Source organism: Staurois parvus, unplaced genomic scaffold, assembly GCF_062004578.1.
Source record: "Staurois parvus isolate SC_StPar_1 unplaced genomic scaffold, SC_StPar_1.0 ptg001098l, whole genome shotgun sequence".
In the NCBI taxonomy this organism is placed as follows: domain Eukaryota; kingdom Metazoa; phylum Chordata; class Amphibia; order Anura; family Ranidae; genus Staurois; species Staurois parvus.
The window spans coordinates 956,121-971,319 of NW_028318894.1; the positions used below are offsets into that span (position 1 = coordinate 956,121).

At 44.1% G+C, this 15,199-nt stretch overlaps 2 protein-coding genes across 2 annotated transcripts in view; both read right to left on the minus strand.

Moving 5' to 3' along the window:
- Positions 1–15,199, minus strand: part of LOC149440279 (uncharacterized) — a 60,962-nt gene that overhangs the window by 2,489 nt on the left and 43,274 nt on the right. The gene's annotated exons all lie outside the window — the stretch shown is intronic.
- On the minus strand, positions 1,741–12,806 carry LOC149440280 (uncharacterized). Its single transcript, XM_089658827.1, has 4 exons — positions 12,774–12,806; positions 7,373–7,579; positions 2,124–2,351; positions 1,741–2,034 (listed from the first exon to the last, which is right to left on the minus strand). Exons 1-4 carry the CDS (start codon positions 12,804–12,806, stop codon positions 1,741–1,743), a joined length of 762 nt encoding a protein of 253 aa, XP_089514953.1.

Genomic DNA, 15,199 nt, shown 5'->3' on the forward strand with positions numbered 1-15,199 from the left:
GAGGTAATGTACAACATAGAGTATATAGTGCAGGGGTCAGGAGTATGTAATGTACAACAGAGTATATAGTGCAGGGGTCAGGAGTATGTAATGTACAACATAGAGTATATAGTGCAGGGGTCAGGAGGAGGTAATGTACAACAGAGTATATAGTGCAGGAGTATGAAATGTACAACATAGAGTATATAGTGCAGGGGTCAGGAGTATATAATGTACAACATAGAGTATATAGTGCAGGGGTCAGGAGGATGTAATGTACAACAGAGTATATAGTGCAGGGGTCAGGAGTATGTAATGTACAACATAGAGCATATAGTGCAGGGGTCAGGAGTATGTAATGTACAATATAGAGTATATAGTGCAGGGGTCAGGAGTATGTAATGTACAATATAAGTTATACAGTGTAAGGGTCAGGACTCATAATATTGGTATTCAGTAATCAGTGGAAGATTAAATGTTTACTGTAGACAAGTTGCAGAGATCCCACACCGCTGCCTCCCATCTCCTGAGACTGCACTCAGTGACTTGGGTCTGAGACACTACAGACATATCCCTCCACCTGGCACAGCCAGCAGACCACAGAGCAAGGAATCCTGGGAGAAATGTTCTGTCAGAGATCTTACTAGACCCGGACATGGGACAGAAGACCCAAATCACACACCCCAGGTGCCTAGGTCTAGTATCATTTTTGGTGAAAATGAACATTTTGCTGCCAGCTGAACCCCAGAACCTCCATAAATCCAGTCTAGAGACATAAATTGTGTCTGCAGCACAGAGAAGGAAGATTATCCGAGAGAAATCCAGGAATACAGGACGGGGAACACAGCTCAGGAAAGTGACCAGGGGATTACAGGCTGATATCACCCAGTCCCCGCCCTACTCTGGACCAATCAGTGAGCAGTATGGGTGGAGGAATGGATTTAGTGTTCATGACCCACCTGTGCTGATCTCTGTAGGAGTGTCCTCCTCTATAAATGTCCCCGTTATTCCATCCTCCTCCATAGACTGCTGATCATCCCTCACATACGCCTCTTCTTCTTCTGCTTTCACCTCAAATTCTATATCGATTGGATCTCCACTCTAAATCAAGGAAATGAGAGAAAATATCATCTGTAAAATGTAAGATTTATGATTGTGACATCACACACAAAATCCACACATTGTCTCCACAAGTTCATGTTCTAGATTCTCCATCCCACCAACCTTGTAATGGTGAGGGATGGTGTGACCTTCCTGTGTGGAATCCCGGGAATACAGAGGACGGGGACATCTCTCTGGTGGGTTCCTGGTATTAGGTGGCTCCATCATATCCTTGTGTCCTTCTGAAAACTCCTCCATCACTCCATACTCCTCATCCTCCTCTTTATACTCTTCTTTAACATCAATATTATCATCCCCGAGGATTCCACTCTGAAAGATATAATAAAACATTCATTGTAACAAACATGCTGTGTATAAATCACAACTACCAATAATTGTCTATCATCTACCTGATGATGGTGAGGGATGGTGTGACCTTCCTGTGTGGAATCCCGGGAATACAGAGGACGGGGACATCTCTCTGGTGGGTTCCTGTAGCTGGATGACTCCACCATGGTGTCCTGGTACAGATCTTTGTGTTTCTTTAGAAGCTCTGACTCCTCCATCCCCCCATCCTCATCCTCCTCCTCTTTTATCTCTTCTTTAACCTCAACTTTAGGATCTCTCAGGTTTCCACTCTGAATATATAATAAAATGACATCAATGGTAACAATGCAGATAATGTACAGATCCTAATGATACTATCAGTGATTGTTCCTCATTTACCTGATGATGGTGAGGGATGGTGCGACCTTCCTGTGTGGAATCCCGGGAATACAGAGGACGGGGACATCTCTCTGGTGGGTTCCTGTAGCTGGATGACTCCACCATGGTGTCCTGGTACAGATCTTTGTGTTCTTTTAGAAGCTCTGACTCCTCCATCCCCCCATCCTCATCCTCCTCCTCTTTTATCTCTTCTTTAACCTCAACTTTAGGATCTCTCAGGTTTCCACTCTGAATATATAATAAAAATGCCATCAATGGTAACAATGCAGATAATGTACAGATCCTAATGATACTATCAGTGATTGTTCCTCATCTACCTGATGATGGTGAGGGATGGTGTGACCTTCCTGTGTGGAATCCCGGAAATACAGAGGACGGGGACATCTCTCTGGTGGGTTCCTGTAGCTGGATGACTCCACCATGGTGTCCTGGTACAGATCTTTGTGTTCTTTTAGAAGCTCTGACTCCTCCATCCCCCCATCCTCATCCTCCTCCTCTTTTATCTCTTCTTTAACCTCAACTTTAGGATCTCTCAGGTTTCCACTCTGAATATATAATAAAATGCCATCAGTGGTAACAATGCAGATAATGTACAGATCCTAATGATACTAGAAAGAAAAAAATAACCAGATATGTTTCTAATCAAACTAATAAGACATATAATATAGACAAATTCATCGGCTGTAATAGGAAATATGTAGTCTATCTATTAGAATGCTCCAAACAGTATGTGGGTCGTACCACGAGAAGGTTGAGGGACCGTCTCCGGAGCACATTTATAATATTAAAAAAGGATATAAGGAGCATTCCCTCTCCTCACATTATAGGTGATATCAGAAGAGAGATCCCTCCTCACTTATGTTCATAGGGATAGATACTATCATCCCGCACTAGAGAGGGACATATAAGACTCGGGCAGTATCCCAACTGGAGACCAAACAAATTTACGAGTTAGGTACCCTGCACCCGGCAGGACTCAATATTGAGTTAGATGATAATTATTTTATCGATAATAGTAATTTCATTTGAACGTTTTTTAATGTGTACTTTTAGCATAAATATTTAAATTTTTATGTATTATTCTTACAATACTGTTATATTCATATCATATGCGATTTCAGTTTTAGTACATTCGTTAACGCTCATCGGATCTTTGCCAAATCCTTCTGATGTCCATTTTTTGTTCTAAATTTTTTTTTTATATAATATAATTATTTATAATTTTACTATAATGGACACCAGTATATATTTTACTTATTTTATTATTTGAATACAAAAGGTGTTTTAATGGTATCATTATTTGACTTTATTATTTTTTTATTATGATTTTGCTGATATTCTTATACAACTTTTTTTTTCTTTTACTTATTAATTATTAATATCCTTTATCGATATTAATATACAACAGTTGATCAATAATTTTTAATGTAGAGCAATCACTTCCAACACTCATATAAGTGCTATACCTTTGACGTCTGAAATGGTTTATCTAATCATATAAAGCATTACCACACCTGCATCACCAATATATTTCAATATATTAGGAGTTTTTGGAGGTTCGTATCATAAACGTGTAAAAGAGCAGTGCGGAGTTTGTCCCTATCTCGGTTTAAAGCCGCGGTTGTGGTAGCGTTTGGATGTTGTTTATTAATATGCTTGTTTCTACGAATAGAAGCAAGGAGTAGGTCAATTTGCTGAGACCGCTGTTTTTTAATGCGAGAAGTTAATTGGATGAGGATACCTCTCATATAAGCCTTATATGTTAACCAAAGTGTGGTAATAGACATTTCCGGGGTAAGGTTAGTTTAAAAAAAAAGGTCATGTGCTTCTAATATGGATTTCTGGTTTTCTGGTGTATTCAAAATTGTAGAGTTGAGTCTCCAAATAGGTGGGATCGCCGACCGCTGGGTGTCCTCCAAGGATACGGTGATCGGTGCATGGTCAGACCAGGTTATAGTACCAATGTGAGAGGACATCACGTGTTGTAGAGTCCATTTGTCCGTGATGAACATATCAATTCTAGAGTATGACAGATGTGGCGGTGAAAAGTAGGTGTAGTCTCTTTCCGCACCATGCTGACATCTCCAGATGTCATATAGGTCATGGTCGTGCAGAAAACGGTTAAAGTTGAGGTTGCTGGGTTTTTTATTAGAAGAGTCTAGGAGTGAGTCACTGAGAACATTAAAGTCTCCACCAATAATAAGTCTGCCTTGCTGATGTTGGGAGATAAGATTCTGGAGTTTCCGATGAAATTTAAGTTGTTTACTGTTAGGGCCATAAACGTTCACTAAGGTGTGCGAAATCTCATTAATTTGGCATATCATAATAATATAACGACCTTGCGGGTCAATTACAGTAGAGGTAAGTTTGAAAGAAAAGGCATCGTTAACCGCGATAATAACTCCATTTTTTTTTTTCCCGTTCGTTGCCATGAATAGTTGAGAGAAGCGAGGTAGATACAGCTTAGGAATTTTATCCGTGGCAAAGTGCGATTCCTGTATGAAGAGTAAATCTGTTTGAAACTTTCGGACTTCTCTTGCTAGCATTGATCTCTTAAAAGGGGAGTTGAGGCCTCGCACATTAAAGGATTTGATGATAATCATTTGTAAATGGGGTCTCGGACATATTCGTGGTGTTTTTTATTCTAGTGGTAGTCATGGTCACGGGGAAGAAGTTTTGCGTCAAAAATGAACATTTGTTGGTGCCATTGGAAGGGGTAAGTGAAGAGGGAAAAATAACACTAAAAAAACACTTGCACATAAAGCAAGTAAACGGTGTAGCCAGGATTGCTACATCAAAGGTGGGGGAATCAAACAGGATATGACCCCCGATAGGGTCATATCTAAACACAACTGTGAAATTACAGATCATTGGGTTCAGGCCGATCGCCAGCAATATGAGAGTTCAGAGAACGCCTCCAGGGAAAGAGGAGAGGAAATATAACCACGGCTAGTGCCGCTTAGCCCTTCAGGTTGCTTCCATGTTTTGCACAGAACCAGGGTTGTTCTTCTGTGGGTCCGCAGGTAAAATGCTCCAGGCCTTAAGGAAGTCCAGACCGGCCTCTAGATTTTTAATATTATAGATTCTGCCTTGATGACGCACTATTATTTTAGTGGGGAATCCCCATTGATAGGCCATATTGTGATTTCTAAGCGCTTTCGTGATTGGTATCATTTTTTTCCTGTTGGCTAGTGTGGCTTTAGATAAATCCGCATAAAGACGCAAAGTTGCGTGTGAGGACGGTAGTGGAGGTGGATTCCTGGCCGCCATCATAATTCTCTCCTTAATATGGTAGAAGTGTATTCTGACGAGCACTTCTCTAGGAATGGTTGCGGACAAGAATGAAGGCTCAGGCAGTCGATGTGCTCGATCGATTATGGCCTCTACCTCAGAGAGTGTGGGGATAAGCAGCTTAAAGAAGTGATGTAGATATGGTAGTAATGCCTCGTTAGACACCGTTTCGGGAATTCCTCTAAATTTGATGTTATTACGGCGTGATCGATCCTCCATATCGGCCAATTTGAGGTTGATTTGTTCGATATCTGACGCGTGATCCGCATGAGCATCAATCAAATCATTGTGCGCTTCCACTATGTCCGTTATGTTGGTTTCAACATGGCGGATCCTGCGTTCCTGTCTTTGGACCAGAGTAGTAATTTGGGTCAGTGGTGCGGAAATATCATTATGCAAAGTTTGGCGCAATAGTGTCAGCATATTCTTCATACAGATTTCGGTTAGCGGTTGGTCAGATGCTGGGAATGCGTCTAAGTCAGGCAGATTGGGAAGTGGTGGTTGAGGCGTAAAGTTTAGGGCCTGGCATGCGTCCTCAGGGTCTCTATCAAGCCGCAGCTTTGATTTTACAGGGCTGCAGGACGTGGGAGACAATGGGGGAGACAACTCACCCGGGTCCCCTGGATAGAGCTGGTGCTGCAGCCTGGGATCCACAGGCTGGGAGCTGTAGTCCCCCTCCTGGCTTCTGCCGACTCCCTGCATCTCCGCATGGTGGCCGCCATCTTGGATTCCCGGCTGAACGGCCGGGAAGAAATTTGTTAACTTCCCTGGTTGCCCCGGGCTTTTTTTCCTGCGGGGCATGTCTAGTGGGCTGCGGGCACCCTCCGTGATCAGCTGTTTGGGGTTTGTTTTCTCTGGGGCCGTAGTGTGCCGCTTCAGTGCTGGCGGGTGGACGGAGCAGCGGCTATAGTGCGTCCATCCCCGAGCCGGCCGCGCATGCGCCCCCATGTTAGGAGTTTTTAATATATTATACTCTTTTGACATTTAGAATTTAAGGTAATATACCGCATAAGCGAACGAATGTACATACTCTTTTTATCTATATAAAAAACCTCTAGTATAATGGCACATCAGCGCACGAGAGTAAGCAATCTCTTTAGGCTTCAGCAAAATGGTGCCGGCTTGATACGCATGCGCCATTCTGCCTATTTAAAGCCTTATGTCACGTCATGGCGCCAATGGTATCTTCGTTTGATGATGTGCGTGCGCATGTAACGTGTAAGGAGGAGCCAAGTCACGTTGAAGCATCATGGAGCTCCGGTGGCCATCTTTATTCGGGGACGACACCCAGTACCAGTTCATTACCTCCAGAGAGGGAGCCTCCAGTTAACCCTTGTGAGCTGCACCCACCTATCCCTTAAGGGGAACTCTGGACACCCCTGGATCATCAACATTTAAAGTCCTGGGACCCATCCACCTTGAGAGGAAGCGTTTTTCCACAACTGGCTCAGATGACTACCTTGATGACACCAGGATATAAGATATAACACGCACTAATATTGTGTGTCTGGTGAGTGCGCATTTCTTCTGTTTCCACGAGCACAAGCACCAATTGAAGCTTTTGGGACTATATGGGCACTATCTAGTCACTGACACAAATTATTTGCCCTATATATTTTCAGTCACTGATACAAACTATATGTCATATTTATTTATTTAGTGTGAGCTCTGCACTTATATACTTTATGTACATCTAAAGGTTTTATCTAGTTATCTTTGTGCTAAGCTGCTAACTAGTCTCCATTTGAATTTTTTAAGTGAGTTCACATATATTGTTTATTTACAAAAAATGTTATTATTTATTGTTTATTTTTACCTCCCTTTTATCTGAATCATTATTTTAGCGCTGCACTATTTTATTTATTCTATTGTAAGGTTTATGTTGGTTACCTTCAGTGCTTAGCTGCTGACTGGATGGCACTCGCTTTGTACATTTTTTTTATAATGTACAGATCCTAATGATACTATCAGTGATTGTTCCTCATCTACCTGATGATGGTGAGGGATGATGTGATCTTCCTGTGTGGAATCCCGGGAATACAGAGGACGGGGACATCTCTCTGGTGGGTTCCTGGTATTAGGTGGCTCCATCATATCCTTGTGTCCTTCTGAAAACTCCTCCATCACTCCATACTCCTCATCCTCCTCTTTATACTCTTCTTTAACATCAATATTATCATCCCCGAGGATTCCACTCTGAAAGATATAATAAAACATTCATTGTAACAAACATGCTGTGTATAAATCACAACTACCAATAATTGTCATCATCTACCTGATGATGGTGGGGGATGGTGTGACCTTCCTGTGTGGAATCCCGGGAATACAGAGGACGGGGACATCTCTCTGGTGGGTTCCTGGTATTAGGTGGCTCCATCATATCCTTGTGTCCTTCTGAAAACTCCTCCATCACTCCATACTCCTCATCCTCCTCTTTATACTCTTCTTTAACATCAATATTATCATCCCCGAGGATTCCACTCTGAAAGATATAATAAAACATTCATTGTAACAAACATGCTGTGTATAAATCACAACTACCAATAATTGTCATCATCTACCTGATGATGGTGAGGGATGGTGTGACCTTCCTGTGTGGAATCCCGGGAATACAGAGGACGGGGACATCTCTCTGGTGGGTTCCCATGACTGGATCCATCTGTAGGAAACACACACACTGACTGAATCCATTGTTTCTATGTGTTTATCAGATGATGGGGGATCTAGGTGGATCCTCCGTACTGCTCTCTCCTTTACAATAAAGTCTCCTCTTACCCGGTGATGTGAGGGGCGGCTGATTGTCCATCATGACGTCCTTGTAGAGATCCTTGTGTCCTTCTAAATACTCCCACTCCTCCATGGAGAAATAGACAGTGACACCCTGACACCTTATAGGAACCTGACACACACAATGATACAGTCACCATCCAGACACATCCCTTGTCTGTTACTGGAGAATGTCCCAGAATTCCCGGCACCGCTCACCTCTCCTGTCAGCAGCTCAGTGATCTCTCTGGTGACTTCTAGAATCTTCTTCTTCTTTCTCTCTTCTATCAGGGAGGGAGGTGGAGGCAATGTGATGTCATATGATCTCCAGACTTCACAGGAGGAAAACTCTACATCTGAACACAAATAGTCACATCAAATGATATTCCCAGAATCCTCCTCACCTCTCCATTCAGGTCTCCATTTTATTAAAGCCCCACTTCAGGCTGAGGTATAATTCCCCCCACAGGACCCCCACACTACGCAGGGTATAGGCTTGTTGCAGCATTCTGATGTCATTACATACAACGCAGGACCAACAGTCCCACTTTACATGTGAGGATACCAAGGGACCCCACATCCTAAGAGCATCAGAAAAATGTCAGATGGAGGGACATTGGGAGGAGGAGCTGTGAGGTCAGTGTGATGTCATAGGATTCTCTGACTCTGAATGGAGGGACATTGGGGGGAGGAGCTGTGAGGTCAGGGTGATGTCATAGGATTTTCTGACTCTGGATGGAGGGACTTTGGGAGGAGGAGCTGTGAGGTCAGTGTGATGTCATAGGATATATAGACTCTGGATGGAGGGACATTGGGAGGAGGAGCTGTGAGGTCAGTGTGATGTCATAGGATTCTCTGACTCCGGATGGAGGGACATTGGGAGGAGAAGCTGTGAGGTCAGTGTGATGTCATAGGATTCTCTGACTCCGGATGGAGGGACATTGGGAGGAGGAGCTGTGAGGTTAGTGTGATGTCATAGGATTCTCTGACTCCGGATGGAGGGACATTGGGAGGAGAAGCTGTGAGGTCAGTGTGATGTCATAGGATTCTCTGACTCCGGATGGAGGGACATTGGGAGGAGGAGCTGTGAGGTTAGTGTGATGTCATAGGATTCTCTGACTCCGGATGGAGGGACATTGGGCCATGTAGGCCAGCTTTGGGAGCAAATATATTATCATCAACTCCTCCCCTGAAGGGGTTCATCTACATATTACCTCCTCTGCAGCCAGATCCAGGAATGTCTCCTCTCTACTTCTTCCTGATTCACCTCTCCCCTGGAACGTCCTGTCTGTACCTGACATCACTTCCTGTCTGTACTTGACATCACTTCCTGTCTGTACCTGACATCACTTCCTGTCTGTCTTCCATAGAGACTTCCTGTCTGGGTAGAAGTGAGATCCCCACCTTGTGGAACTCAGAGGAACTGCAGCCCCGAGAAGCGTCTGGTAGTGTGACCCCGGCCTTGTGCTGGGTGTGTATGGACTGTAGATCCTTATAGAGGGGTCACCTCCACTCCCACCAAGGGGGACAGAAATATATGACTGCTCGGGGGAGGGGTTTTGGCCCCTTTGATTTTGCAGTAACATTGATTGCAGATTTAGTCCTGTAGAACATCTGGTATATGGATACAAAGCCCCCCAGCTGGGAGTAAAGGGTGGAAATGGCTGGTGACCCCCAGATTTGGGCAATGATGTCATCACTATAAATGGATAAAACCCGCGCTATGTGTAACAACTCCAAACCTACAAAAACCTTCTAGCGGACTGCTGCTGTAACAAAGGGAAGGATTCCCTGTCATCTAGAAGAGCATTATGTGTCACAGCGCTGTCCTATTGTGTGTGCACAGAAATCATCACAAATACACTACAAATATGTGGAGACATTCAGAGATAAAGAGCTCGGGGCTCCAAATCCTATTCTCTGCACATCCACTGCTTCCACTTTACACCCACTTCATTGGTCTTATGGGGTTTATCAATAAATGAAGGAAACTGAACCGTGTGCAAATCCATCCACAACATAAAGTGCTTTGTGCTCAAGATGCTGCTCCCTGCAGATCCACTGCTTCCACTTTACACCCACTTCATTCATCTCATCAGATTTGCTGCTATAGGAAATCATTTAAAATGATCATAAAAACAATTGTGCAGCTAATTGGCCACTAGGATTACTTTTACATGAAAGCCGCCCACCAGCTAATAAACCAGCACTAGAATGATGCCTGTAGCTGCAAGCATCCTCCCGGTATAACCACTCCAAGTCCAGCGATGTTCCAGTACATTGCTGGTCCATGTTGGACATATATGTACCAGCAGAGAACACGGACATACGATGAATCGGGTCTGCGGACCAATATGACTGCAATTCATTCTTTTCTGTAATGTCCATGTTGAGGGTTCGGCCCAATAAGTTTTAATTTCATAAACGGTGATAGAGTTCCATGTGAATTGTGTGACAAGAGCTGAATTTAGGGGGCGGCCATGTATTGTGGGGTATAAATTGCCTTGGCCCACAATTGGTACAAATCTTCTGTGAAGAACAGTGGAGGGGCTGAACACTAGTGCTGGCAGTGACCGGGCCGATCCGGCTAACACTGAGTATTGGGGACACTATACAAAGCCGGCACTAGTATAGTTCTGTTCATGATCAATATATTGATCCGTACAAACACTATACTAGTAATGGCGGTGATCAGCGACCTATAGCGTGAGTGCGACAGTGTGCGGCCAATCTAACGCCAGCTGACCCTGGCTGGGAGGGGCTTACTGACCCTGACACTATGTGATGTCACTAGTGGCAGGAATACAGAGATCAGTGAAACATTCTATATACTGACACTGTACTAATGGCACTGGCTGGGTGATAAGGTGTGGTCATGGTTCCCTACCTACACGGGATGGGTGATAAGGTGTGGTCATGGTTCCCTACCTACACGGGATGGGGGATAAGGTGTGGTCATGGTTCCCTACCTACACGGGATGGGGGATAAGGTGTGGTCATGGTTCCCTACCTACACGGGATGGGTGATAAGGTTTGGTCATGGTTCCTTACCTACACGGGATGGGTGATAAGGTGTGGTCATGGTTCCCTACCTACACGGGATGGGGGATAAGGTGTGGTCATGGTTCCCTACCTACACGGGATGGGGGATAAGGTGTGGTCATGGTTCCCTACCTACACGGGATGGGGAATAAGGTGTGGTCATGGTTCCCTACCTACACGGGATGGGTGATAAGGTGTGGTCATGGTTCCCTACCTACACGGGATGGGGAATAAGGTGTGGTCATGGTTCCCTACCTACACGGGATGGGTGATAAGGTGTGGTCATGGTTCCCTACCTACACGGGATGGGGAATAACACTCATGATAAATAATGACACAAACATTATTGATGATATACTGGAGAGGACCTCTAAGGACATGGGGTTGCTAAATACTGAGACCAGAGCTATTAGAGAACAGCTGGAGATGCCAGAATTAGCTATGGAAAGCATGAGTGCTGCTCTGACAGGTCTGTGTGAGATGACAGAGGACATCTATCAGTCAGCGATACGCCAGTAGGAGGAGCTCGAGCGGCAGCACAATGACGTCATATATGGCATCGACGCCATCTTGGTGCACCCGGATATATCCACACATGCAGTACACCCATGCTGTAGTAGAACTAATGCTGTGAAAACATCTACAGATGTGAGTAGATCCAAGTCTTTATATTTTAACAATAAAAGGTTTCACACTATATCGGATTTTCTTACTTCATTGGGGACGAGTTTGGAAGGTCATTGGCCCTCAGAAGCAGGAGAGTTCAGGGGAGACCCCGGTACAGAGGAGGAGAGAGTCCCAACATTACTACTAACAAGGAAGCTTTCCTGTGGAACAGCAATACTGCAAGGCTGATTGGCCCTGTGGGGCCGGGGCAGGAAGGTGAGGGGGCACCCCAGCCCCTGAGGACTGTCACTGATTGGTTGCACACCGGCATGAAGATCATAATTATTATCATGAATTGATTTTTTCCATTAAGGACACTTTATTATTGTATTGTGCATGCCACACACTATGAAGGGGTTTATGCCCCCATGTAGCATGTATTGAGGGACACAAGGACTATTGCACTTTATAGGCCATCTGGAATATTGGGGTTCTATTTACTTCTATACACTTATGTGTTTCTATCACATCCTTGTAAGAGTTTTCTATATGTGCTCACATCAGTTTATTTGTATTATTCCATTATATTTGTCTATGTGATATTATTGTCTAGCGCTGCACTACCTATATATTCATCTCAGCCCCCCTGACCACATTGTGACCCCTCTGGCTATCACACCTGAGCTGCTAAGCAGCTTCTGACCAACCATTAGGGTGTAGATCCCCCTGGCTGAACTAGGAGGGCGCTACAATGTATAATCTTCTACCTCAAAAGTCCAATTTTACTAGACATACAAAAAGTATATGTGAGCTAGAAGGAATCACTCTCCTGTGGGCACACTTCAAACATTAGAGCTCCCCCTAGCTGCAGCCTGGTAATGACATTACTAGGAGGTCTGTTCATTTATCTGCTCCATACTTCCCGTCTATATAATTTAACATAACATAATACAATATAATAGAATATATTATATCTCCTGACATTTAGGGGTCTATTCATAAAAAACATTTGTATAGCAATCCGCTCAGTGACAAAGCATGTACATTCCTTCTGTGTGAATGGGAAACCATTTAAAATGAATTTTGACTTAAAATGGAAAATGTTGCCTTTTGTTAGAATTTCTATGAGGAAGATCATATTTTCATCGTTTCCCCAGTTTGAACCATGGGAGTTATTATACCAAAAAGTATTTAGTTCTGTGTATAGAGAAGGAATGGAAGCCGGGACCCCTCAGTGCAGGAACAAGGGGGGAGGTGATTACAAACACCAAATAATCCCGTGGTGGTCCCCACATCCTCTAGTCTAGCTGAGATGTCATTGTTCTGCCAACGAGAAGGATGAACAAGATGAAGAGACGCGGTATATGGAAGTATTCTCTACGTTTCTGCAGACACAGGGACCATTATTCCAAGCTGAGGGATTCTGGGAGAGCTTGATAATAAAGGTCACAATGGAAGAGTTTCTGTACACCAATGTAATGAGGACAAGAGAAGTCCCACATCATGGATTATACACTGTGTCACGGATAAAATGCACGCCCATGATGACTAGCTAACCAAGGCATGGTCCGCCCGTGACTTGGGTAAAGAGGGAATGAGGGGGACTTTCAGCATATGACTGGTCAGGATACCCTTTCACAGCCCGCACTACCTCTGACCACCATTAGAGGGAGACTCCACTCCAGCTGGCTGACCACACACAGGCAGATATGAATGTTATATACAATCTGGTGCACGCTAAGGATTGAGGAGCAGTCTAGCAATTGGCACACCCTTCTAGGATTCCTCCAGCTATCCTACAAGCTAGAACCCCGGTGTTAATCACTCTTCCACTGTCCACAGACCCCCACATCAGACACACAACACACGGTAGCTTGGCACCACCCAACAGTTTGTCCACAGACTGGTCTACTGGGCCACCACACACACACAGATCTCCGTCTGGCAGATCTATGTTACAATCTGTAGGCCATCTGCCAACACACAGTACAATTGCATACAGATTGGCAATGAACGTAGACCGAGCACATAGACTCTACAATACAACAATCTCTCCGGAGATCATTTTATGATGGAATATCCCAAAAGTCGGCAATGAATTAAATATGTACAAAGAAAAAAGTTGCAATACAAAAAGACACACAATTGGCTATTCACAATAAAATAAAAGGGAATAAAAACAGAAAAAAAATTTTTAGCAAGATTTATCCTGTGACTGGAGCAAGTCAGAGAAAGTCCACGATTCACCAGTCACATGGAACCGGCTCCGTACAAATCACCCCGTCCATATCTCAGAGTCCTCAATTTATTGAAATATGGATGTGGGCTGCACATGAGCCCTTGGCCAATCAACCCTGGGGGGTGTTCCTGTAGCAGCCCATTGGATGTTCTGGGTTCTGAAGTGGGCCAGGAAAGGTTTGGATCACTTGTTCAGGGATAGAATTTCCGACACCAGTGTGTTAGTCCGAACACAACAGAACCAATCGCTGTTCAGCTGTTGCAATCAGGCACCATATAACTGTTTCCTGTGTTTCTCTGGGATTCCAAAGGGGCTACAAATACAGTTTTACATGCAGATGTAGCCTACAGTGTGTCCAATCAGAAAGAAGTATTTTCATCTCTCTGCAACAAATATTTTAGCTTTTATGAGAGATGAAATACATTCCTTTGATTTGTGGATATAAATCAAAGCTGACAGACACTTCGGAGCCTTCTCAAGGTCTCCTGCTGACTCTTGTAGCCGAAATGACTAGGATTCTTCTTCTAGGTTCAAGAAGGTGGCAAACTCTGGCTACATAGGTGACAACATTGTATTGGCATCCAGGTGACACCTCTAGCCTAGAAGCTGCTCTGTCCTTTCAGATGCTGATTGGTGAACATATGTCTCTGACCGAATACTGAACACTTATCTGTAATAACATGGAATAAAACTAGATTCACAATTACATATGTCTACTGATCACCTCACATCTCAGCTACCCAACCCTTACATTTATGTTACACATTGCTCCAAAAAATGAAAGGAACACTTTGAAAACCCATCAGATCTCAATGAGGAACAATCTCCTGCTGGATCTCTATACTGACATGGGCTGGGTAATGTGTTAGGAATGTAAGGATGCCCCATTGTTTAATGGAAATGAAAATGATCGATCTACAGAAACTGAATTCAAAGGCACCCCAAAAATCAAGAAAAAATGATGCAGCAGGCGAGTCCATTTTACCGAAATTGAATTGCAGCAACTCAGAATGGTCCTCAGTAGTTTGTATGGCCCCCATGTGCTTGTATGCATGCCTGACAATGTTGGGGCATGCTCCTAATGAGACCACGGATGGTGTTCTGGGGGATTTCATCCCAGATCTGGACCAGGGCATCACTGTGCTCCTGGACAGTCTAAAGTGCAACTGGGCGGCTTGGATGAATCTAAACATGACATCCCACAGGTGTTCTATTGGATTTAGGTCTGGCCAGCATGGGGGCCATTCAGTGGTATTAATTCCTTCATCCTTCAGAAACTGCCTGCACACTTTCGCCACATGAGGCTGGGTATTGTTGTGCACCAGGAGGAACCAAGGACCCAATGCACCAGGAGAAACCCAGGACCCACTGCACCAGGAGGGACCCAGGACCCACTGCACCAGTGTAGGGTCTGAAAATGGGTCCAAAGATTTCATCCCAATACCTAAT